This window comes from Artibeus jamaicensis, unplaced genomic scaffold, assembly GCF_021234435.1.
Source record: "Artibeus jamaicensis isolate MK-2021 breed Jamaican fruit bat unplaced genomic scaffold, CSHL_Jam_final contig_391, whole genome shotgun sequence".
In the NCBI taxonomy this organism is placed as follows: domain Eukaryota; kingdom Metazoa; phylum Chordata; class Mammalia; order Chiroptera; family Phyllostomidae; genus Artibeus; species Artibeus jamaicensis.
Window position 1 is genome coordinate 14,576,630 of NW_026521814.1, and position 26,089 is coordinate 14,602,718.

At 35.2% G+C, this 26,089-nt stretch overlaps 1 protein-coding gene across 3 annotated transcripts in view; it reads left to right on the forward strand.

The window, feature by feature from the left end:
• Positions 1-26,089, forward strand: part of AGPS (alkylglycerone phosphate synthase) — a 148,387-nt gene that overhangs the window by 63,509 nt on the left and 58,789 nt on the right. For all 3 annotated transcript variants that reach the window (XM_037130012.2, XM_037130013.2, XM_053665081.1), the window contains 4 exons: positions 322-402; positions 13,033-13,158; positions 14,854-14,962; positions 25,936-26,063. In XM_037130012.2, coding sequence (XP_036985907.2) covers positions 322-402; positions 13,033-13,158; positions 14,854-14,962; positions 25,936-26,063 — 444 coding nt within the window. The remainder of the gene's footprint in view (positions 1-321; positions 403-13,032; positions 13,159-14,853; positions 14,963-25,935; positions 26,064-26,089) is intronic.

Genomic DNA, 26,089 nt, shown 5'->3' on the forward strand with positions numbered 1-26,089 from the left:
AGTAGGTATTGCTATCCACACTTGGCAAATAAGGAAATATTAAGCTGAAACAGTTAAATAAGTAGCCTAAGGTAGGTAGAGTTTAATTCAAATTAATATCTGAATAAAGACCGTCTCTTTTAAACCAACCCCTGTGTGATGCGCTGCCTGTATCACTATGTCATGTTGTGTATTTAGGGATAAGTGGTGCTTTCTGGTAGGGGTAATCCTACTTGCCTAATTACTCTCTTGTCACTTGCTGCTTTGAGTTAGAAAGTTTATAGTTCCTGAGGACATGTCAGTAGTTTGCGGAAATGAGTCTTTTTTATTCCTTTGCAACAGAATCGAATCTTCTGGGTTGATGAGCACAATCTGACTGCTCACGTAGAGGCTGGCATCACAGGACAAGAGTTGGAAAGACAGGTACGTTATTTCTCTAATTAAGGCTTTCAAAAACTGGTATGTATCCCCTTTATGAATGAAGTACCTTTCCTAGTACATTCATCCACTGATGAGTTTATTTAGTTTCTGTTGTGGGTTGGGCATTGAGCTAGATGCTGAGGACACAATAATGAAGAAGGCACCATCCCCTACCCGTGGATAACTTATATTATGACGGGAAGTTAGGTCAATATACCATTATGATTCAGAGTGAGTATGTGTATGTGAAGGCTAAATGTGAGGTGTTGTGACTCATCAAATGGGATTAGAAGGAAAGGAGTTGGACAAAGAAAAAAATGCAGCATTTAAAACGAGACTTCAGGGTGAGTAAGAATTAGCAAGAAGGAGATGGGAATGGGGAGGACAATCCAGTTAGGAGGTGACATGTACAGAGGCTTAACTGGCAACTGCTGCTTTGGGGGCTTGCAGGTAGCTGAGTGTGGCTGAGCTCTAGTGTGTATATATGGGAAAACGCATATTCTTGGTGTTTGTATATTGGGCGGGTGTGTATGTAGTAGTGGTAATGGATGAAGGCAGGAAAACACAAAGAGATGAGATCATAAAGGGCCTTATAAAGCCCCTTTTGAAAGTTTGAACACTCTCTTTGTACTTGGACAGTCTGGCTACTGTGTGGAGCATGAATGGGGCACGTAAGGGTAGGTTAAGAGGATGCTGCAATTTAGGCAGCTGCTGATAGTGACCTGAAATAAAGTAGTAAGAATGGAGCAAAGTGGAACAAATTGGACATAGAATTTTCAGAAATTGGTGATAAAATTGTATCAGGTGGGTAGATGTTGATATTTGCTATTTATTGAACTTTTCAATGTGTAATTTCATTAAAAATGGTTATTTCATGTAATTAATGGAACTCTTGAAGTCCTTATACACTTTTGGGGGGATCCTAATGAATTTTTTGGAAACTTTAGGTTCCCTTCATGGTTTCTAAGCAGGTAATTATTAAAATGTATTGATTTCTGCATCCCCCTGAGCCCCTTCAAACATGGGTAAGATGCTGTAACTCAGCTCTTATAAATACAAATTATGGAAAAGTCCAGTTTGTTGATGTTCTTACCACTTTGTTCAATTTGGGTTACAGAGGAAGACCCCTTCCTCTAATTAATGGGACATTGAAGGAAATGTGACTTGCTGGTTGATCTTGTTTTTATTGCCTTTTTCCTTCTTTCTTGGTAAAAAGATGAACGAAATTGATGTGCCAGTGAACAATTCTAGGTGAAAGGCTTTGGAAAAAATTATTAAACTCTTTACTATTTTTATTTTTTAGTTAGTGCAGTAAGAACAGAGACCTGGAATAAAATTGAACATGCTTTTTGAGGCAGTGTTATAGATCTTCAGTAAGTCAAGGTTTTATATAAGTCAAGGTAATTAGTTTTGTTAATTAGTATAGTTTATATTGAACATCAGTGGGCAGAATAATAGTATTTAAGGAAGAAAAAACCCTGTAAAAAGTCCCGTATTAGTCTTTAATTATGCCCGAATGAGGCATTATCAACATAGCAATATTTTAATAACAAAGAATGGCCTTTCATGCCTCCAGCTTTATATCCTTTGTTATGATATTTGATGTAGTATTTGAACCTTTCAAAATTAATTTTTTAAAGGTTAGAATTAAAATTCAAGGACATATTTCCTTGAAATTTAAATGACATTTTCTTAGACTGGCAACTTCTGGCATTTTACCTGCTAGTTCATATTTCTAGATGCGGATATAGAATTTTCTTTTTTTACATCTAGTAGACTATAACGTAGTTTCTATATCTGTTTTGATGCCAATTCAAGTTCTTCCTCATTAAACTCTGTTTTTCAGTTTCTACTTCAACTTACGCAACTAGCTTAAAACATCCTGCTGTTTTCTTCTAGGAGTTTTAAAATGACTCACATATAGTAGTTGGGTAGCACAGATCTTAATCTTTTTAATTTGTAGATTACATTGATTTTAATAAACATAAAATTTAAGGGAGGTCACTAACATGTATTATAGATTTCGGGAATTTGAATTTAGGCTTATTAAATCTTTGGCTACTTCAATTTATCAGTTAATAGTTTGGGGATCTGGGGCTTTTCTTGCTGAGGGACTCATTTCCCTATGCCTCAGTTTCTTTCTTCATCTATAAAATGAAGATAGTAATTCCTACTTCATAAGGTTTTTTGTTAGGATATAAGTTAATAACATAAAGTACTTAGAACTTTTATTGTTCCACTAGTTTTTATTGAGCTCTGTCTGTTTCATTCAAGCATGGCCAACTTTAAATATTCCTTCTGTGTGCCAGACACTCCCAGATTTGTATTGTTACCTCACACTACTTTCGTGAACTCCAGACTGGTGTATCTAGTTTCCTAGTTGGTGTCTTGACACATATCTTATACATATTTTACACAAAATGTCTTAAACAAACTCAACATTTAAAAAACTGAAATTTCCTGGGACTGGTGTGGCTCACTTGGTTGGGCATTGTTCTGCAAAGCAAAAGGTTGCCAGTTTGATTCTTGGTCAGGGCAGATGCCTGGGTTGCAGCTTTGGTCCCCAGTTGGAGCACATACGAGAGGCAACCAATTGATGTTTCTCTCTTGCATCAGTGTTTCTCTCCCTCTCTTTCTCCCTCCCTTCCCCTCTAAATAAATAAATAAATAAATGAATAAATATGTAAATTAAAAAGAGCAGCTTTAGAAAAATAAATAAAAATTGAATTTCTAGTTTTGTCCACAGTTTGCTTGTTCTGTAACTTTCTAATTCTCAGTTGATAGAAATTCAGTACTTTGGGCAGTTTGGACTAAAATCCTTGGAGTTATTTATTGTGTTTTGCTATTTTATAGTAGTTTCATTGAGGCATAATTGTCATGCAATAAATCGTACTCATTTAAAATGTACAACTTGAGAGGCTTCTGGTCAAGATGGTGGTTTAGGTTAATGTGGTATTCTAATCCTCCCACAACCACATCATAATTACAACCAAACTACAGAACAACCATCATTCAGAATTGCCTGAAATCAAGCAGAATGGAAGTCCTGTAACTAGAGATTTAGAGAAGAAGCCACATTGAAACTGGTAGGAGTGCGAAGTCGTGAAATAGGCTCGTCCCACACCCATGTGTGGTGGTTTGAAATTGGGAGGGGCTATCTTAGCTGAAGAGGTCCTCCATGAGGAGGAGCGAAGGGTCCCAACCCCACACCAGGCTTCCCAGCCTTAGGTTCCAGGGCCAGGAAGAGAAGTCTCCATAATCATGGGCTGTAAAATCTAGTAGGGATTGTGACTGAGTGAGACAGAGGGCTTCTGTAGTCCTAGGTAGTTCCTCTTACAGAATCTGCACACGGACTTACATGGACTCACTCGCTCTGAGCTCCAGCACTGGGACGGCAGCTTGAAAGGCACCAGGGACATATGGGGAGGAACTGAATCGTCTGGCATCGGGGGCAGCTTTCTTCCAGAATACAGTGCTGAGAGAGGCCACTGTGCTTGTCTGAGACAACCCCCCCACAGAGCTGGCAGGTGGGCACTATATCTGAGTCTCCATCAACCTGGCTTATACTGTTTACCTTGCTCTGGTGATTCCCTGAGGTGCTACCCCATGCAGGTTGCAGGCCCACCCAAGCTGTTTCCAGTGGCTTTTCCATACAAATGGCCTCTTTTGCCTCCTGCTTTGGACTTCCCTAAAATCACTCACACAACCAGCAGCTGGCCTCTGTGTACCCCATACCACTTGCACTAGTGGCCACCAGTCTCCATTGTCCTTTCCTGGGTACCTCCAAGCCCAACACAAGGAGCAGCCATCTGCAGATTGCTCTGTAGCTTGTGCTATGTGGCCCCAGGCAGGGCACAGTTAGCTGACCTTGTACTTCCTGGGAGGCCTCAGAGCCAGTGCATCTGGTGGACAGCTTCAGACAACAGCAGACTTACAACCCTGCCACTTCCATTAGCTACACACTCAAGGGTGGACTCAGTGAGCAGTCAAGCCCCACCGAAGCACATCCTGCTTCTGAGGATTGCCTCGAGCACAGAAACTTCTCTACTGTAGTCACAGCTAGCCCTTGCAGTCAATCAGCTTTGGGGTCAGTCTCTCCCAGCTGACACCAACAGCAGTCAAGGCTCAACTGCAACAGGACAGTATGCAAAGCTCACATGAGGGTGCATCTAGAGCACCCAGCTCAGGTGACTGAGGAGGCTGTGCCACTGGGCCCTGTAGGACATCTGTAACACAGAGCCACTCTACCAAGTCTGGGAGATGTAACAACTCTACCTAATCATAGAAACACACTCAGGGAAGCATTCAAAATGCAGAGACAAAGAAATAGGTTTCACATGAAAGAACAGGAGAACTCTCAAGGAAAAGACCTAAATGAAATAGAATCAAGGAAACTATGAGATAGAGATTTCAAAACAGTGGTTATAATGATGCTCAAGGATCTTAGAACTTAAAAGAACTTAGAACTTCAACAGTATGAAAAATGACATAGTATCCAGGAAAAAGAACTAGTCTGACCTAAAGGGTACACTAACTGAAATAAAGAATAGTTTACAGATACTTAATAATAGAGTAAATGAAGCTGAGAAATCAGCAGTTTGGACTATAAGGAAGCAAAAACACCCAATCAGAACAGTAAAGAGAAAAAGAATCCAAAAGATGAAGATCGTGTCAGGATCCTCTGGGACAACTTACCAACATTTGTACCATGGGGTGCCAGAAGGAAAGAGCAAGCAAGAAATTGAAAACCTGTATGAAAAGAAAGAAAACTTTCCTAACCTGGTGAAAGAAGTAAACATACAAGTACAGGAAGCACGGAGTCTCAAACAAGATGAACCCAAAGAGGCCCACACCACAACACATTATAATTAAAATGCAAAAGGTTAAAGACAGAGAGAACCTTAAAAGCAGCTGGAGAAAAGTGGTTAGTTACCTATAAGGGAGCTTCCATAAAACTGCCAGCTGATTTCTCAACAGAAACTTTGCAGGCCAGAAGAGAATGGCCATAAATATGGGTAGTGATGAAAAGCAAGCACTTACAACCAAGCTTACTCTACCCAGCAAAGCTGTCATTTAGAATTTAAGGGCAAATAAAGAGCTTCTCAGACAAGAGAAAGCTAGAGTTCATCAACACCAAACCAGCATTAGATGAAATGTTAAAGGGTCTTTTTTAAGGAGAAGAAAAAACTAAGATAAAAATATAAACAATAAAATGGCAATGAGTGCACATACCAACAATTGAATCTAAAAAACAGAAATCAACCAGCAGAACAGAAACAGACTCATAGATACAGAGACTATTTTGACAGTTGCCAGATGGGAGGGGTGTTGGGAGGTTGGTGGAAACAGTGAAGGGATTAAGAAGTACAAATTGGTTGTTACAGAATAGTCATGGGAATGTAAAGTACTGCATAGGGGATACAGTCAATAATATTCTAGTAACTGTGGTACCAGATGGGTACGAGATTTATCAGGATGGTCACTTAGTAAGTTATGTAATGGCTAATCACTGGGCATACACCTGAAACTAATATAATATTGTATGTGAATTGTAAAATGATTAAAAAATAAAATATACAGCTTCATAAATTTGACATAAATACAACCATGAAATCATCATCACAATCAAGATAAGGAACATATTCACCAACTTCAGAACTTTCCTCTTGCCTATTTATAATCCTCTCCAACTCACCTTTGCCTTGCCCTGGACAATCACTGATCTGCTTTCTGGCACTGTAGATTTGTTTAAATGTCCTTCAGTTTTATTAAAGTTGAGTCATGCACTCTTTTGAGGCGAATGAGGGTATGGTTTCTTTCACTAGGCATAATTATATTGAGATTCACACATTACATTTATTGCTCAGTAGGATTCCATTGTACAGATAGATATACCACTGTTTGTTCATCCATTCACTTGTTGGACACTCGGGTTATTTCCAGTTTTCAGCTCTTACTATACTAGTAAAGCTAATATGAATATTCATGTGCAAGTTCTTTTAGGGACATATACTTCATTTTTCTTGTACAAATATTTAAAAATGAAATGAGTAAATCAAATGGTAAGTATATGTTTACCTTTTTGAAAAACTACCAAACGTTTTCCCAGATTGCAACATTTTACATTCCCACTAGCATTGTATTAGAGTTCTAGTTTGTTTACATCCTCACCAATACTTGTTATTGTTAGTCTTTTAAATTGTAGTCATTCTAGTAGATGTGTTACAGTATCGCATTGTGACTTTAATTTGCATTTCTGGAATGCAAATCTTTTGAACATCTTTTCAAGCGTACATGCCAACCATATATCTTTTTTGTGAATATCTGTTCATGTTGTTTTCTGGAATTGTAAATTGGGTTGTTTACTTTCTTATTGTTGAGTTTTGGGAATTTTAAAAAATGTATTCTGGATATACTGTATTTTTTGGACCATAAGACACACCTAGGTTTTAGAGGAGGAAAATAGGAAAGAAATTTTGAAGCAAAAAATGTGGTATAATATTTAATAACATAAATAACATAATATTTCACCAATGTAAATGTAAACAGAACTCAACAGCAGTATCAGCAACCATTATTTCTCTCAAATTTGGGGTGGGGGGAGAAAAAGTCCATCTTATAGTCCAAAAAATACGGGTAAGTCCTTTTTCAGACATATGGTTTGAAAGTATTTTCTCCCAGTCTCTGGCTTATCTTTTCATTCTCTTTATAGAGTATTTTGAATGGTACATGTTTTTAATTTTGATGAAATACAGTGTATTAATTTTTATATATTGTTCTTCATCATATCTAGAAACCTTTGCTTACTTAACATGTAGTTAACGTGAAATTACAAAAGATTTTCTGTTATTTAATGGTTTTTTCTTTACATGCAAGTGTCTGAGTATTTTTTATTCAATATATCTGACATATTGTGTAAATTTAAGGTGTACAATATGTTAAATTGATACATTTATGTATGGTAATATGATTGATATTATAGTGATATTTGGCACCTATATCACATTTCATAATTATCTTGTTTTAGTGGTGGAGATGTTTTTGTCCCTTAGTGAGTTTGATCATTGTAATGCAATATTATTTTCTGTATTCATTATATTTTCTTTGGTACTTAGGATTTATTTACTACTCGTCACAAGTTCATACCTTTAAACATCATTCGAATATCGCCCACCTCCCATTCCCTGGTACCACCATTTTACTCTGCTTTTTACGAGTTTCGCTTTTTTAGATTCCATACATTAAGTGATATCATACAGTATTTGTCTTTATCTCACTGAGAAAATGTGCTCAAGGTTCATTCATGTTGTTGCCTGTGGCAGGATATCCTCCTTTCTCATGACTGTACAATATTTCAGTGTGTGTGTGTGTAACCACATTTTAAAAATTTATCTGTTGAAGGACATTTAGACTGTTTCCATATGATGAGTTTTGGAGATTTTTGAGTTAATGTTTGTGTTTGGTGCAAAGAACAGATTCATGTTTTATTTTTATTTATTTATTTATTTATAACACGTGGCTATCTAGTTATTCCAGCACCATTTGTTAAGTAATATATCCCTTCTTTACTGCATTGACTTTGTATCATCATAAAAACGTGAAGTCTCTTGTACATTTATGTGTGCTTCTAGTTTGGGACTCTGTTTTGTCCCACTGATCTATTGCCTGTCTTTATGCCAGTGCCATATTGTCTGGGTTATTGTAGATTTATCATAAATTTTTTTCAGAGTTGTATTGGCAATTCTTGGGTCTTTGAACTTTCATGTGAAGTTTTTAACCAGCTTGTTAATTTCTGTAAAAATAGCCTGTTGGGATTTTGATTAGATTTGCATTAATTCTTTATCAGTTTGGGGAGAACTCACATCTTTTTTTTTTTTTTAAGATTTTATTTATTTTTAGAGGGGAAGGGAGGCAGGAGGAGAGAGAGAGAGAAACATCAATGTGTGGTTGCCTCTCATGTGCCCCCACACTGGGGACCTGGCCCGCAACCTAGGCATGTGCCCTGTCTGGGCATTGAAACGTCAACCCTTTGGTTTGCAGGTGGGTGCTTAATCCACTGAGCCACACCAGCCAGGGCTAGAACCTACATCTTAACAATATTGATTCTTCTGACCCATGAACATGGAATGTCTCTAGGGGTTTTTCTTGGTATATAATTTCTCTCTGCAGTGTCTTTTGGTTTTCAGTGTACAAATCTTTCATATTTTTAAAATGCGATTTGTTTCTAAATATTGTATATATAGTAAATAATATTTTTTGAAGTTTTCAATTTCTGAGTGTTCTATTAGTATATAGAAATACAGTTGATTTTTTATAGAGATCTTATTTATATTTAGCAGCCTTGCTAAATTCACTAATTAATTTTAAAAGTTTTCTTGTAGCTCTCATTGGATTATCTACATATATGACTGTGTCCTTTGAGAATAAAGATGGTTTTACTCCTTCCTTTCTAATCTGTATGCCTTATTTCCTTTTCTCTTCTCATTGTGCTGGCCTTTAATACAAGTTCAAAAAGAAGTGAGAATGGACTGGCTCGTCTTGTTCTGATTTAGGAAAAATGCATTCAGTTCTTTATAATTAATTATGATGTTAACTATACGTTTTTTTTGTAGTGGTCCTTTATTAATCTGAGAAAGTTCATTCTCTCTTAGTTTGCAGGGAGTTTTTATTAGAAATACATGTTCAGTTTTGTCGAATGATTTTTGTGTTTTAAGATGGAATATGAGGTAACTTACTATTTTTCTTCTCTAATGTAGGTTTCAGTACTTTACGTTTTTCCAACTATTACTTCATTGGTATTCTGCAAAGTTTGATATGTGTATTTATTTTATTTCAAAATATTTTCTACTTCCCTTTTGATTTTTTTCTTTGACCACATGGGATGCTTACAAATTATTATTTAGTTGCCAATAATTGGGGAATTTCTCCAGATATCCTTCTGTTATTGATTTCTGTGTTATTTCTATTGTGATCAGAAAACATACTTTATATGTCTTAAAAGCTTTCAAATTAATTCTTACTTGTTTTATGGTCCACATTATTGTGTATCTTATAAATGTTTCACGTGCACTCTAGAAGAGTGTGTCTTCTGCTGGTTTTGGTTGGAGTGGTCTGTAAATGTCTTTTAGGTCAATTAATTTATGGTGTTGTTCAGACTTTTGATATTTTTTCTTATTTTCTGTCTATTTAAATCAATTTTGAGAGAAGGGAATTAGAATATTCAGCTATCATTCATTATAGATCTATTTTTTCTTGCAGTTTTAATTAGTTTTTATTTCATATACTTTAAAGCTCTGTTATTAGGGGAATAGGTGCTTATGATTATTGTGTCTCCTTGATTAAGAACCATTTTGTCAGTATGAAGTGACCTTTCTTTCTTCCTGATACTGTTTCTTGTCCTGAAATCTGCTTCATCTGATATTAAAGCAGCCATTCCAGTTTTCTTTTGACTATTCTTAGCAAGGTGTAGCTTTTTCCTAGTTTATTCTTTTACTTATAGATAATTTTTTTCTTTTATTTAAAGTGCTTTTTTTTCTGTGGACAGCAGAAATTGGGTCTTTTTATTTAACCTGACAAACTATACCTGTTAATTGGGGTGTTTAGACCATTTACCTTCAATATGTGGTTCAGTTTAAGTCTGGCATCTTGCCTTTTGTTTTCTACATTTCCCATTTGTTGTTAGTTATTTTATCCCTGCATTTATTACCTTTTTCATTAATATTTTTATGGTACCATTTTATTTTCTTTGTTTCTTTATTAGCTATAACTTTTTGTTTTGTTATTTTAAGGGTTGATTTAGTGTCTATACATGTTTAACTTGAAAATGTACCTTGAAGTGATAAAATGACATTTCAGAGTTCAGTATAAGAACCTTACAATATTATACTTCCCTCTTCCCTGGTCTCCTTTGTGCAATTATTGTCACTTTACTTGTAAAGCCTATTAATATGTTGTTTTGTTTTTGTTGAAAAGGCAATTATCTTTAAAGATATTTAAATAATAAGAAAAAATTTACATATTTGCCCATCTAGTTACCCTTTCCTAGTACCTTTAATTTCATCCTGTGTAATTTACCTACTGCTTGGAGGACTTCTTTTAACATATCTTTACTGTCGATGAATTCTTTCTCCTTTGTCTGAAAATGTCTTTTAAAAAAACACTTCATTTTTTAGAAGCAGTTCTAAGTTTACAACAAAAGGGATAGGGATGTTCAGAGAGAGTTCCCATGTGCCCCCTACCCCCACATATTCATAGCCTCCCTCAATCACCAGAATGATATTTTACCAAGATTGAACCTGCATTGACATATTATAATTACTCAAAGTCCAGGGTTTATCTTAGAGTTCCTCCTTGCTATTGTACATTCTGTGGGTTTGGACAAATATATAATGGCATATATTTCTCATTATAATATCATACAGAACGTTTTTAAACCCTAAAAATCTTGTGTTCTGCCCGATCATCTCCCTGGCAACCACTGATCTTTTTATTGTCTAAATAATTTTGCCTTTTCTAGAATGTCATACAGGGGTTCACAGAATATGTAGCCTTTTTAAATTAGCTTTTTTCATGCATTTAAGGGGCCTCCATATCTTTTTTATGGCTTGATAGCTCATTATTTTTTAGCACTGAATAATATTCCATTGTCTAGATATACCACAGTTTATTTATTCCTTCACCTTCTAAAGGACATTTTGGTTGCTTCTAAGTTTTGGCAATATATGGTTAGGCTGCTGTAAATATCTGTGTGCAGATTTTTATAAGAACGTAAGTTTTCAGCTCCTTTGAGTAAATGTCAAGGTGTTCAGTTACTAGATTATACTTTAAGAGATGTATCAGCCAACTGTCTTCCAAAGTGGCTGTACCATTTTGCATCCTGACTAACATTATATGAGAGTTTTTATTGCCCCACATTCTCACTAGCATTTGTTCTGGAGTTTGGCTGTTTATATAGGTTTATAATGCTGTCTCACTGATGTTTTATTTTACCTTTCCTTGATGACATATGATGTAAAGCATCTTGCTATCATTGGTAAGGTCTCTGTTAATGTTTTTGGCTCATTTTTAAATTGGATTGTTTGTTTTCTTATTGTTGGGTTTTAAGAGTTCTTTGTATATTTTGGGTAACAGTCCTTTATCAGATATATCTTTTGCAAGTATATTCTCCCAGTCTGTTCTCTGATCCTTTTGGATTATTTTTTTCTCTGATTCTGGGTAGTTTCCTCTCTTGTATGTACTTTTCAGTACTCTGTGTGCACTCACAGAAATAGGTTAGGTGTGTATTTGCTTCTGACTATGTAATGTGGAAGTTTTTGTCATGAGAATATGTGGAAACTCCCTGTTCAGTACTAGCATATCTAAGTCCTTCATGAATGTCTTTTCTTTCTCCTAATTTTAGAACATTTGACTAACAGTAGCCTTTTGAGAGTAAATAATATGAATGTAGATTGTTTGGGAATTAGGGAAGAAATATTAGCAGTCTGGTAGTCTTTATTTTTACCTGTTCAGTCATATATTTAAGCTACCCACTTGTGGGTGGTTATTAATCTCTTAAAATTAAATAAATTTATTAAGTATTTGGTAAAAAAAAATCCTATGTAACAATTGATATATTTTTAAGCCTTGTTTTCCTAGCAACAAAACTAGAAAAGGTAAATTATATTGCTTGTGTCACAGAAGCTAACAAATTATGTTTAACTGAATTGGCCCTCAAATTTTGGATTACAACTTTCATACCATACTTAAATATGTGTATACAAACATAGCTGACATATTCTACATCTACGCATGGCTTACTTGAAAAATAGAAGCAGTTGCTTAACTGGACGACTATCAAATGGTCAACGCAGATTGATGGGCTTGAGTGCAGCAGACAGTGGGTATGCAGATGGTGGTGTCTGTAACTGTTTGACGCGAGATGGCTGGATCTTTAAAATGATTTCAGTGGAATGGTTTTGGTGTTGTTGCAGTAAAGGGTACCCACTCAACCTCAGGTGCTGTGCAGATGGCAAAGCCAAACTAATTTAGAAAAATGAGAAACAAGTGACTATTTAATGTACAGGAATGCATGATCTGCATCGCAAATCAATGACAGTATTACATGCAAGAAACCTAGCCAGATGGCTGTACATTAAAACACATGACTCCTTGAGAGAATTAAGTACAGGCAATTTGCTTGGATTTTCTGCAGGCCTGCTGCATATTATATTAGGGTAGGGAGAACAGAGATTAAGTGCTTTATTTATTGGAAGTGTTTAGGTGAAGTTGGCAGTTGTTTAAGCATAATCTGATCTCCATAAGTATTTAAATGGTCTCTTTGTGGGAAAAAAGTAGGGAGGGTAGTTGGCTTTAAAATAAAAGGATATAAGGAGTAAGATTGGATGGTCAACTTGTGGAAAATACAACTGTCTTTTGGATCACAATTTTTAGTTTTGTGAAGTTTTCCTTGAGGCAAAAACTTCAAAATTTTTTTGGATAAATATGATAAAGAAGTATTTCTTTTTCTATATAGCTTTTAATGAGTCCAGATTCCAGGGACATATGGGAATTTTAAAGTCGAGAGAGTTAATGTGTTGAGTGCTGTGTGAAATGGGACCATTTTCACTAGTAAGACATTGCATTTTTGTTTTTCAGCTTAAAGAAAGTGGTTATTGTACAGGTCATGAACCAGATTCCATGGAATTCAGCACTGTGGGAGGATGGGTGGCTACTCGGGCATCAGGCATGAAGAAGAATATATATGGCAATATTGAAGACCTGGTAATTTTTTCTAATTTATTATGTAGTAACTAATTACTATATAGAGATTATTATAAAATGATGAAAGCCTTTAAAAATTGAGTTGGATGGTAGAGTCCTCTCAGAAGTATACTTCTCTTGATTATGGTAACACTGACTGTATGATAGAAAAGTTAAAAGACGCAATGGTCATTACTAAGGGTGCTCCTTCTCAGGTGACTGATATTTAAGTTTTGTAAATGCTTCATAGTCTCTGACTTACATATAAATACTACTTTATAATCCTCATGGAGCTTTGGTGTTCAACTCTACGAAGATTTTAATCAATTTAATTAGGTGATCTTGTCATTTCTATTTTTTTGCCTTATAGGTTTTTATATTTATTTTTTCTGAAAGAACTTTTTGTGTAGAAAGAGCCTGAATTAAAATGTTCTAGTAAGTGGCAGTATAACCGCTAAGGTTTTGCATGTACACCACTTTGTTTTAGCTGATCCAGGAGTTACTTTGATATTAGTGTAACTGTGGGGATTCTGGTTCAGAATTAGGTATCATTTGTTCCATTTGTAGCTATTAATGAACATTTAAGTTATTTCAGATTTCAAAATTATAGAAAACAAAGGGGAATATCCACTTTAGTAATATTTGTTAGCATACATCTTTGTTTTCTTTGGGTAAATCCTAGAGCTTGAATTGTTGTATCAAGATGCTTATGCATTTTCAAGTCTTTGGATCCTTATAGCCAAATTGCTCTATAGGAAATGTGTGCCAATTGACATTCCCGCTAGCATTATGAGAATATTTATAATTGGACTCTTTATTTATATTTTCTCTTAACTTTTTATTTCTTTAATTGCTAGTAAATGTAAACTTTTAAAATGATCTCTGTGCAATACTTATTTCTTATATTTGTAAGTTGCTTGTTGATACTTTCTTCTCACTTTCTTCCATAACGCAGGCTACTTTTATTTATTTGTCTAAAAACCATTCTATAAAAATGTGTTGGATTTTTATGTAAGCATTTCTGATTCAGATCTCAGGAGCTATTTTTGAATGACCACACTCCCCCACCCGCTGCCCCAGTATACTTGCGTTCTCACCCAGGTGAAACACGCCTCACAGATGGATTGCACACGTCTTCCCTCCCTCTCTTTAACTTAGTCGCTCCATCTCAATTCTTCATCCCAAGTTTGACCTGATCATAATTAACAGTGCATTCTTTTCACTCTTTCCTTGTAAGTAGGCAGATTAGATAAGTTGAAGGAGGGGATAAGGAGAAAATAATTTTTTTTAGTATTCTAAGCATCTAGAGTAGTTTTGTCATGAATAATAGTATTTCATAAATATTGTTAAATAAGTGAAAGAATGAACCTAATAAAATATGGCCATTGCTTATATTTTCTGTCCTTTAGTTCTTTGCCATATGCATAACCCAAGATTAAATTTGGTTTAAAGAAATGTACTTGAGGTGTCCTTAAGATGATAAATATACCTAAACCAATAAGAATCTTAGATCTGCTCCTCTTTTAAAGTTCATAAAATTTATTTTTAGTCTGAGAATTACTAAAAGACATTAGAATTCTGAAGGGCATCAACATTTATCACATAACCCAATATTTAAAACACAGTGTTTTATATAAATATATGGATGTGTGTACATGTACACACAACATTCACCGCCATATGTCTAGAATTTACATCGTGCATTGTATTAAACAGGTGGTTCATATAAAAATGGTAACACCTAGAGGAATAATAGAAAAAAGCTGTCAAGGACCTCGTATGTCAACAGGCCCTGATATCCATCACTTCATCATGGGATCTGAAGGTAAATATTACTGCAGATTTATTATTAAAAAAATACAGGTTAGTGACTCAGTGTTGTGAAAATGTGTGATATTAGATCTTTGAAAGAAAGACATATATATTTAAAGAATAGTGATTTTTAAAAAGTTTTATTACTTTAGTAGTACTTCATAAAGTTTTTATTATGAAAACATTTATTAACCTTTTTACATTTTTCTTTATTATAATTTTAGAGATAGCTTGTTTTTTGGTTTTATTTGATTTTTCTCTTACAGTTAGTTCTTAATAATATTGAGAAAAGTAGTTGTTAGGGTTTAAAATGCTTTGCTTTAACATTTTATGTTATAATATTCTTTTATGTTGTCTGAATAATTAGGGGAAAGGACTGATAAAGTGTTGTTTTATTGTCTTGTCTTTCTATATCTGTAATTGCTATTTGCTTTATGAAGTAGAATTTCGAATTCTGTTAATTCATATACTTTTAAACTTAATGTTGGTCTTTTCTTTTGTCACTACTTAAGTAATATCCTTTGCTTAACTATTTGGTGCTGTGTAGATTAGAATGTAATGTTTTATTTTACTCCAAACATTCAATTCCTGTACCATTCAGAAAGAAAACTAATCATCCTTTTATTTTTCAAACTCACTGTTACCTGGACACTGTGAATTGAAGGTGAATGTGGGCTTATTTTTTAATTCTTAGAATGGTAGAGAGAGATATTCTTAAATTAAGAGAAATAAAGTAAAATAAGGTTTCTAAATTAGCAGAGGAACTCTTCAGAAGGTGGTAAAAGCTTAAAAAAAGATAGGTTTTGGGAACATTTAGGTATATGCATGGATTAAAAGCAATTTATAATAAACTAGGGTAAATTCTAACCTTTGACACTAGCATGAAAGAGGGGAAAACAGTGTCTCTTAGAGCATGCTGAAGGTCAAATACTGAGTCATAATCAGTGGATTAGTTTAGATCTTTTTTGTATCAAGATACAAATGACAAATCTTTGTCAGTATACTATCCATTTTACTCTTCTATTTTTATTTATTTTTAGTATATATTTAGATTAAATTTATTGGAATGACAGTGGTTAATAAAGTTTTATAGGTTTCAGGTGTACAATTCTATGACACGTTACCTCTATATTGCATTGTGTGCCCACCACCCAAAGTTAAATCTTATGTCACCATAGAATTGACCTCCTTTATACTTTATTGCTCTCCCACCCCACTTCCTTTTGATAACCACCATACTGTTGCCTGTGTTTGTTTATTTTTCTTGTTTGTTTTTACTCCTTTTCCGATTGGTATACCCTTATAAGGAAAACAACATTTTTAATGAGAAAAATAAAATGTTAAATTACTTTAATAAAGTTCTCTACTATCATTTTGGACATTTTTGTGCTATTGCATCATCTAAAAGTTAACTAAAAGAATATAACTTTTTGCCACCAGATGTCAAACTGAATAATAATTAGGTACTAAAACATAATTATACTTTTCATACATAGTTGGAATGAGCTCTATAAATATAAATTATCTTTTCAAGTAACTACTTCAGACATTTTGAAAATCCTATTGATTAGCATTTTTAAAGTCTGGTTGCGAGGTTCTCTACAAGAACACCGAGGACACTAGTAATGATAGACCATTATAATATAGTATGATAAATTCTATGATAGAGGAAAACACTGGAAACATAGACAAAAGTTCACATTAATGAGTATTAAGAAGACTTCCCAAGAGAGGCCGTACCTAAAGTGGTCCTTGCAGGTTGGTAAGGAGAAAATAACTCCTGATGGGCTTGAGGGAATAAGGTGGGAGGGAATTACCCTGCAGAACTGCATGTGGGCAGGCTTAGAAATGAGAAAGAACCACGCTAGCATTACGAAGCTGGGAGTTTTTCAGTGTAACGGAAACATAAGATTTAATTGTAGGGTGGAATAGGCAGCAGCTCTGCAGTTAGAATGGTGGAGGTTATAAGGTGGTTATGTTATAGGAGAGACCCAAGGAAGGGGTGTACGATATACTATTACTGAAAAGACCTCCCTTTTTTTCCCAGGGGTCCACCCACCACTAGGTTTGCTATGCCCACTGCCAAAGGAAAGGCATCTCTCAATGCCAGAGATTTGTGAAAAGGAATTATTTATTTAAAATCTATACAGACTTACAGTAGTGACTTAATGTCTTCCTTAAAATACGAAAGTCCTTTAGAATACCCACAGATGCACACAGTCCTTCCTTCTCCCTCTGCCCTAGTCCGGGGTACTGTACCTCAGGAAAAGAAGTAGAAGTCGGTGATTCAGGCTCCTGGCACCATCAGCTGTTTTGCTGCAGTGATCTCCAGTTAATCCAGTACCATGTGGCATCTTCTCATGACCCACCAGCAAGAGTCCTTTCACCCCTTTTCTTCCAGGCAAAGTCTCTCCTGCTGCCTAAGCCATGAGGCAAAAGGGAGTACCCCAAAGCCACAGGGTCCCCACTCTGCCAAAGCCACCTGGTTCTCTCCCACATGGCTGCCTACCTACATTTAAATCCCTGCGCCAGTCTTCCTCTGCAGCCCCATTTCTGACTCCTCCTACAATCAGTTACACCTGCCAGTATTCCTGTATTTTTCCAGCTTTACTGGGCTGCCATTGTAAGTCTGGGCAGGTGTGTCCCCATGGCATGGAGCCAGTCTTCTCCAGGCTCTCACACAGGGGCTGTAACCAGGGGGAGCTGCCTCCCAGTTACCTCTTGGGTGGAAGTCACTTCCATCCCCCCTGGCTCAAAGCATGGCCACAGCTATTTAATGTATCCATGAAACCGGTTAAAGGTTAAAGGCTAAATGATCATGCTAGAGGTTAGCTGCAAAGCTGTTGCTGTACAGCTCTGAATGGCCCTGCTCCATGTGTCCCATTCCCCCAGCTCAGGCTTGAGGGGGTGGTAAGGACATCCTATATATATTTATCTATATAGGATTTCCTGGACACCTTGAGCTCTGGTCCCCATCATGAATCACCATTTGGGGTCCCCCTCTTGGCTGTACCCTGTTACTATTAGGGAAATAATATGACCTGTATGCCTTTTAAAGTAGTTTGAACTTTATTTAAAAGACTGGACTACTTCCCTCTCATCAATTATTGAATACATTTAAGGAAGACAAACTCATTGTAGTAAGTATGCAAAGAAATATGATTTATAAAAACATTCTATTCTAGGGTAAATTACTGTATTAAAATGAGATTTTATTATAAATGTACATGCAGAGTACCATATGATCTAAGGGCACAAACTGTGAAGTCTATCAGATCTGGATTTCAATCCGGTTTTCACCACTTATATTTCTGTGACTCTTTCAATTAGCTCATTTTCTATGCCCAATGTCCTCAGCTATAATATGGGGGTAATAAAGTAATCATCTTCATAAGCTTTTTGTGAGAATTAAATGAGATTGTGCTAAGCAATTTATAAGCACGAGGTAAGTTAACTGTTAAATTTATCACTGTTGTGGTTGTTTATTATTTTGGCATTATTGATCTTTACACATGTCTCTGTGGTCCCTAATCCCCATTTCTTTGTGTATGTAGATGTAGAATCATCTTAATACAGGCCAACAGACAGTATGATTGAGGAACTAATTTTATGTGAAATCATATTCTTTTATAAAATGTATTTGCTATTTTGAACTGCCTAAATAATTACCTGGCCTTAAATGTGAATTATAAACATTTCCTGGAGCTTTAAAAATATATTCTTTTGCTTCAGTTAAATCATTTGAGGATAATCTTGAAAACATTACCATTTAAAAGCCTATTTTTCCTGTCCTACAGAGTTCCACATGTGACTAACCACGTTTAGTGTTTTTGTCTTGTTTTTTGTTAATGAAATTTTCATATTTTTTAACAAGCAGCTTCTCATTTTAAATGCTGTAACATGATCAATATATTAATATTAACATATTAATATATGCTGTGACACAATATATTAATATATTAAAATTATAATAGTCAAAGCATTCGAAATGCTCTGGATTCTTTTCCTATGTATAACATTTACAATCATTTGCACTTCTATGTGAAAAATGTTTTATAATACATTTTTAAAAAAACCATGACCCCACCGTTTAGCCTTTTCTGTAGAAGAAATAGATGAGATGCCTACTATTGGTTCTTTTTTGTAGTTTTGTTGGTCATCTTTTGGTTAAATAATGCTCATTCTTTAGTGGGGATTCCTCAAGAGAGGCACAGTTGAATATCCTATGAGTTCTGGGGTGTTCTAAACTGTTTTCCTGTGACCTCAATTCTTGCAGGACAGCTTGAGTGGTTGTAAATATCCTTAAGGTCACACTTTTGCCCCTTGTTTTTGAAAATGCTGCTCCACTGTTGGTTTGGTTTTGTATGTTGTTTTAAAGAAATCTGATGCCAGCTTTCTTGCCTTTGTAGCTTGTTTCCTTTTTCTGCCTGGAGGCCCTGAAATTTTTAAAATTTCTTAATTGTTAAAATTTAATGCTTTTAGTCCTGGCTGGTGTAGCTCAGTGGATTGAGCGTGGACTGCAAACCAATATTGGTTGCTGGTTGAATTCCCAGTCAGGGCACATGCCTGGGTGGTGGGCCAGGTCCCCAGTGGGGGCCATGTGAGAGGCAACCACACATTGATATTTCTCTCCATCTCTTTCTCCCTCCCTTCCCCTCTCTAAAAATAAACAAATAAAATCTTTAAAAAAATTTATTAAAATTTAATGCTTTAACAAGTCAGAGTTTATTGTCTTGTATCATTTTGCTCTGGTGCCCAGTGGACCCTTTCTATGTGTATGTTCAGATTTTATTTATGGAAATTTTGTTTGTATTGTAGTGTATATATTAAGGGATTTTCCCTGTTGTTTTGAGTTTTCTCCTTCAGGGACAGGAGACCAGTTACACATATATCTGACTTCCTTTGCTCGTTTCCTATATCAACCACTGTTTTTCTCTGCCCTTTATTCTCGACTTGTTTTTCGTATTTCATTTTCTGTTGGTTATTTTCCTGCCTGCCTTCAGTGCCCTTTATTAAGTTTTCATTAAATCTATTCTCTGTTCTCTTTTGGATTCCTTACAACTCAGCTTTCATTTTTTGTGTTTGTTGCTGCTGCTGCTGTTCTATTTCTGAGTTTAATCATCTCTTATTTCTTATATTTTGTCCACTTATGTTTGTTTCTTAGTGTTTATGTTTCTGACTTAAGTATTTTTCATATCCACAGATGCTTGTTTGACAATGTTTAATTCAGTTTGAAATGTGTTACAATTTTCATTAGGATCAAGGTTGGTTTGGGGAGGAGGAGCTTTTCACCTGCAGGAAAGCTCTTTTTAACATTTTCTGGCTTTTCGCAGTTTTTTTTAATGGATTTCATTTGCCTTTCTCTGTTCCTATTTATTACTTGGAAAGGGTTCCTAGTTTGGGAGTGTTTTTTTCTTTCACTTCTACCCTCTCTTGTGCTCCTTTTTATGGCTGGTGGTGGTTTTGTTAGGAGAAGTCATAGCGTCTTGTCTCTGTGAGAGCAGTATTTTTTCTTTATTTTATTCTTTCCTTTCACTGTTTTGTTTCCAAGAGTACCACACTTCTCTAAATATTATGCTCCCCTAAAGATACTCCTCTTGCTTCTCCAAGGCTGCCACTTCTGGTCCCTCCCATTTTCAAACCTCTCCAAGGCTATGTACTATGCAATCTTTCTTTAAAGATTTTATTTGTTTATAGACAGAGGGAAATGGGGGAAGAAAGAGAAGAAGAGAAACATAATGTGTGGTTGCCTCTCACACGTCCCCAGTGGGGACCATACCCACAATCCAGGCACATGCCCTGACTGGGAATTGAACTGGTGACACTTTGGTTTGCAGGCCGACGCTCAGTTCACTGAGCTACATCAGCCAGGGCTAATATGTAATCTTTTAAGCCTGTTCTTGCTTTCTGCTCTTTTAAGTTTGTAGCAGCTGGAAGGCTTAAGAGGTCTGTTGGAATTATTATTATTTTAAAAATCTCTACTTATGGGTAATTTAAATGTTGTGGTTTTATTTATTTTTTGTTTTATTATGTCTCCTAGTAATACTCAAGGTGTAGTTCCTATGTAGTTTTAGTTATTTATTTATTTTGTTGATTTTTATGTTTTGGGGGGAAGAGTAAAGGGAGAAGATTCAGAATCAAATGACTGCCACTCTTCTCATTCCTAGACTCACCTGAAAGTATATTTTCAAATTATGAAAGATTTTATTTGCTTCAATCAAATACTTGCATTTTATAATAACAATTGAAGCATTTAATTTTCTTTAGAAGAAACATTTAAAAATTATAAATTTTATTGTAATACATTTTTATTAAAACAGAAAGAAAAGTGAAAGGCATACTAGCCTCTATTTTGTCACACTGTCATGGAGTTATTGTAAAAAATTAAATTAAGTTGGTATAAAATATTGGTATAATCTGCATATAATCAAGCGATATGTAAGCAAGTATTTTATATCACTGCATGGACATAATATTCTCAGAGCAAAAGAATCAATAAATATGATAAAACCTACACACAAATGAGCATTTTGATAAAGTGCATTGAGATGCATCCGTTTGTGATGGGCTTAATTTGAATATGTCTTAATGGAAGATGACCTCTGTCAGTCTGTATTTTGGTTTCCCCGCATGACTCATAGCTGGATAGTTAGACTTGCTCTGGTGATTTCATTAACCTTGCAATAATACAAAGTCTTATTTTCCTAATTTTCTTAACCTCACTGATAGTTTCATGCTGGGTTTTACTACTTTAAAATGCCTGTGGTACACATGAGGCAGTTGGGTATACAGAAATTTGAGGTATGGTCACTTCTTACCAGTACCTTAGAATTTGGGTGTAGAATTAAAACTTTAAAGCATGTTTGCTAATGTAAAGATTATATATGTGTGTGCATGTGTGTATAGCATTAACTTTTTAAATAAGTAAACTATATGTACAGAATTAAAATACATACAAACATGTAAAAAATTCGAAAGGTACTGAAGGATGTATAGGGGAAAATCTGCCTTCTATCCTTGTCTTTCAGGTATCTCCCTTCCCCTAGTGAACGCGATTGCTATGTATAGGTATATTCTGTATGTTGCCTATACTGTTGATGGTTTCTTTTGCTGTGCAGAAGCCTTTTAGTTTGATACAGTTCCACTTGTTTGTGTTGATTTTGTTGATTGTGCTTTAGGTGATTTCCCAAAAACTATTACCAAGACTCATGTCAACTAGCTTTTCCCCTATATTTTCTTAGAGGAGTTTCATGGTTTCAGGTTTTACATTTAAGTCTTTAATTTATTTTGAGTTAATTTTTGTGAATGGTGTAAAGTAGGGGTCACATTTCATTTTCTTAACTTGTGAATATCCAGTGTTCCCAGCACCACTTACTAAAAGCTGTCTGTTCTTCATTGAATGTTTTTGGCTCCCTTGTCAAATAGTAGTTGACTGTATATACTTGAGTTTATTTCTGGGCTCTCCGTTCTTTTCCATTGGTCTGTTTGTTTCAGGCCAGCACTGTACTGTTTTGATTACTATAGCTTTATGTAGTATAGTTTGAAATCAGCAAGTGGGACACCTCTGGCTCAAGAGTCCTTTGGCTGTTCAGAGTCTTTGTGGTTTCCACTACTGTAAATTTTAGGAGTATTTTTTCCCCCTGTAAAAATGCCTTTGGAATTTTAATAGGTATTACATTGAAGCTATAGATGGCTTTTGTTAGTATTGATATTTTAACAATGTCAATTCTTCCAATTCATGAACATAGGGTACCTTTCTAAATTATCGTATTTGTGTCTTCTTCAGTTTCTTTCATCAATGTCTTACAGTTTTCAGGGTAGGGACCTTTCACTTCCCTGGTTAAACTTATTCCTAAATATTTTATTGTTTTGATGCTATTGTAAGTGGGATCAGTTTATTTCTTTTTTATAAAATGCATTGTTAGTGTATAAAATGGTATTGATTTTTATGTTAAATTTGTGTCTTTTAACTATACTGAATTCATTGGTTAATTTTAAGAGCTTTTCGGGCACTGAGAGCTTTTAGGATTTTCTGTATATAGAATTTTTTGTCACCTGCAAATAGAGACAGTTTTACTTCTTCCTTTCCTATTCTGATGCCTTTTTTTCTTGTCTGATTGCTCTATCTAAGACTTTCTGTAACCCTACTGTTTCTACCCAGGCAAACTAGTGGGCCTATAGTTTTGCTTACTCCTTTGTAAGTCTCAGGTCCTCCCCATTACCTTTTACCACATTCCCTACTCTTTTACAGAGTTTCATTACATAACCATGATTGATTAAACTACTGGCTATTGAAATGCTCCACGCTCTATTGCAAATAAACGAATTGCCTTTGAAAAGAAATCTGGAGCTGTTTTATGGTGTGTTTTCCCCCTTAGACAAAGTTTCAGCCTGCAGCTCTGGAGGTGTGGGTGCAGGGAGAACAGTGGCATGATTTTCTCTAAGGACACCCTTGCTTTAGGAGCTGAGTGCTAGGGGGAAGGAGGGAGGAAAGGTCTTCTTGGTTTGCTTCTTCTGGTAAGATTCCAGCCCTTTACAAGCCAAGATAAAGGTGACTGGGACGCCAGTATTAGCACACTATTCTAAAGTAGAGGCTCTATCCCATCATTTAAAGCTGAGTGAGAGAAGTGAGCCTTTCCCCCCTGCCCCCCACCTTTTGGCTGCACTCACCTGAAACTTAGCCTCAGTCAAAGGTAACTGAGGGGCAGGTGTTACTTGGAATGGGGTAAAAGATCATCCTGAAATTTTCTTCATGTATATATCCCATACAAAGGAAAACCTCTGTCCACACAATAACTTGTACACATATTCATAGTGGCATGATTTATAACAGCCACAAAATGGAAACCTATGGAACTTTTAGCCCTGTCCCCTGACCTCTGGGTAGGGAAGAGAGGCTGAACACTGAATTACTGTATTTTGCTGTGTATAATGTGCAGGTTTTTTGCCCAAATTTTTGAGGGAAAAATAAGGATGCACATTATACATGGGTATAATAATTACATACCATCGGTATAATAATGGGTATAATAATCCCATATATAATTCTCAACAAAAACCTGGTGCACATTATACACAGGAGCGCATTCTATGTGGCAACGTACAGTAGTCACCAGTTGCCAGTGGCTTAAGTGATCATGCCTATGTAATGAAACTTACCTAAAAATTACTAAAATAGGGGTTTTAGAGAGTTTCCAGGTTGGTGAACGCCTGGAGGTGCTGGGAGGGTGTTTTATCTGGAGAGGGCATGGAAACTTTGTACCCTTCTCCCCACATTTTGCCCTGTGCATCTCTTCCATCTGACTGTTCCTGAGTTGTGCCCTTTTATAGTAAACTGGTAAAATAGTAAAAAAATAAATAAATAATAATGCAAGCCCAAATGTCCCTCAACTGATGAATGGTTAAACAGAATGAGTTATTACGTACAGTGGAATACCATTCAGCTATTAAAAAGGAACAGAGTACTTATTACATGCTATAACATGATTGAACTGTGAAAACATTATCTAAGGGAAAGAAACCATCACAAAAGACCATATAGTCTAAGATTCTATTTGTCTGTAATGTCCAGATTAGAGACAGAAAGTAGATAGGTGGGTGTCTAGGACTGAGGGATGTGGGGGAAATGGAGAATGATTGTTTGATGAGTTTCTTTTTGGGGGTGATAAAAATGTTCTAAGCTTGATTATGATGATGGTTACATATATCTGTGAATATACTAAAAACCATTGAATTTTATACTTTAAATGGGTAAAATTTTATGGTCTGAATTATATCTCAACAAAGATACTAAAATGAAAGAAAGTCTAGTCACTTGTGTTACCGTTTAAAATGCATGAGATATATTTTTTAATTTAAATATTCATTGGGCCAGGTGTGCAAAGCTTTGATTTTTACAAGTCATAATAGGGCCATATTTGATATTTCAGTAAGAAATCTCCTATTATGTGATAAATATATTGTGATCTAATGTAATATAATTTACTTTTGGTGGACTTAGTAGTTTTTAATCTTGTATTATATATTGACATTTTATTTTAGGTATACTATAAATTTATTGGAAGCTTTGATTTTTGTGATACTTTTCATTTATTTCTGGTGTTGTAATTGTTTTACAGTTTCAAAGATTTCCCTCTTTGTTCATTTTTATGATTTGCAAGCAGTTTACTAATAGTGTTAACAGTAATTTCTACCATTTGTATATCAGGAACCACTGGATTTGAAAGCTAGGCTTGTGAATACAATTGTTTTAACCATGTCTCTTCAACTGTTGTAGCATTGCTGTTAGATCACGTGGTTGTATTTAGCTTGTTTATTTCGGCTCTCATTTGCCCCCCAGTTCCCCCGTATAATGGAAAAAGAACATTTGTTTTATTGGTGGTCCTCTTGTGCTATATATTTATGGTAATTTTTGTCTCTGAAATATCTTTTTTTTTGTTTCACATAAGGGCACCTCCCTTGCCTTTGTCTTTTCTTCATACTAATTCTTAGGGAAAAAGGCAAGGTGTAATAGTCCCTCTCTTTTCTTCTATCATCTAAAGGTCTCATGGAAAATTAAGTTCTTTATGCCCCAATAAATTGTTCTCATGGTAATAATAGGCACAAATATCAATATATACTTTTATATGAGCGGATATGATATATAAAACATGTTGTTTTTCAAGTATTTCTTTTTCTTTTAGTAAGTTGTAATACTTTTAAAACTACTTAAAAGTAACCTTCTTGGAGAAAGGTTACCTTAAAAAAATTGTTTTAAAGTATTTATATGTAACCAAGAAAAATGTATTCTCAAAACTTTTTTTAGAAATTATAAAATTGCTTAGTTTTTCTAGGAAAACTTGATTAGCCATTATTTCCACAGAATAGATCTAATAGATTTAAATATAATAATAGAATAAATTAATTGAATAAGTAGATAAAATAGATTTAAATATGATTTAGAAAATTGGCATATGATATATTGGATGATTCCCCCTTCTTTTTCAGGAACTCTTGGTGTGATAACAGAAGCGACAATAAAAATCAGACCACTCCCTGAATATCAGAAGTTTGGCTCAGTAGCTTTCGCTAATTTTGAACAAGGAGTAGCCTGTTTAAGGGAAATTGCAAAACAGGTAAACAAACAAAAAACCAAACCCAC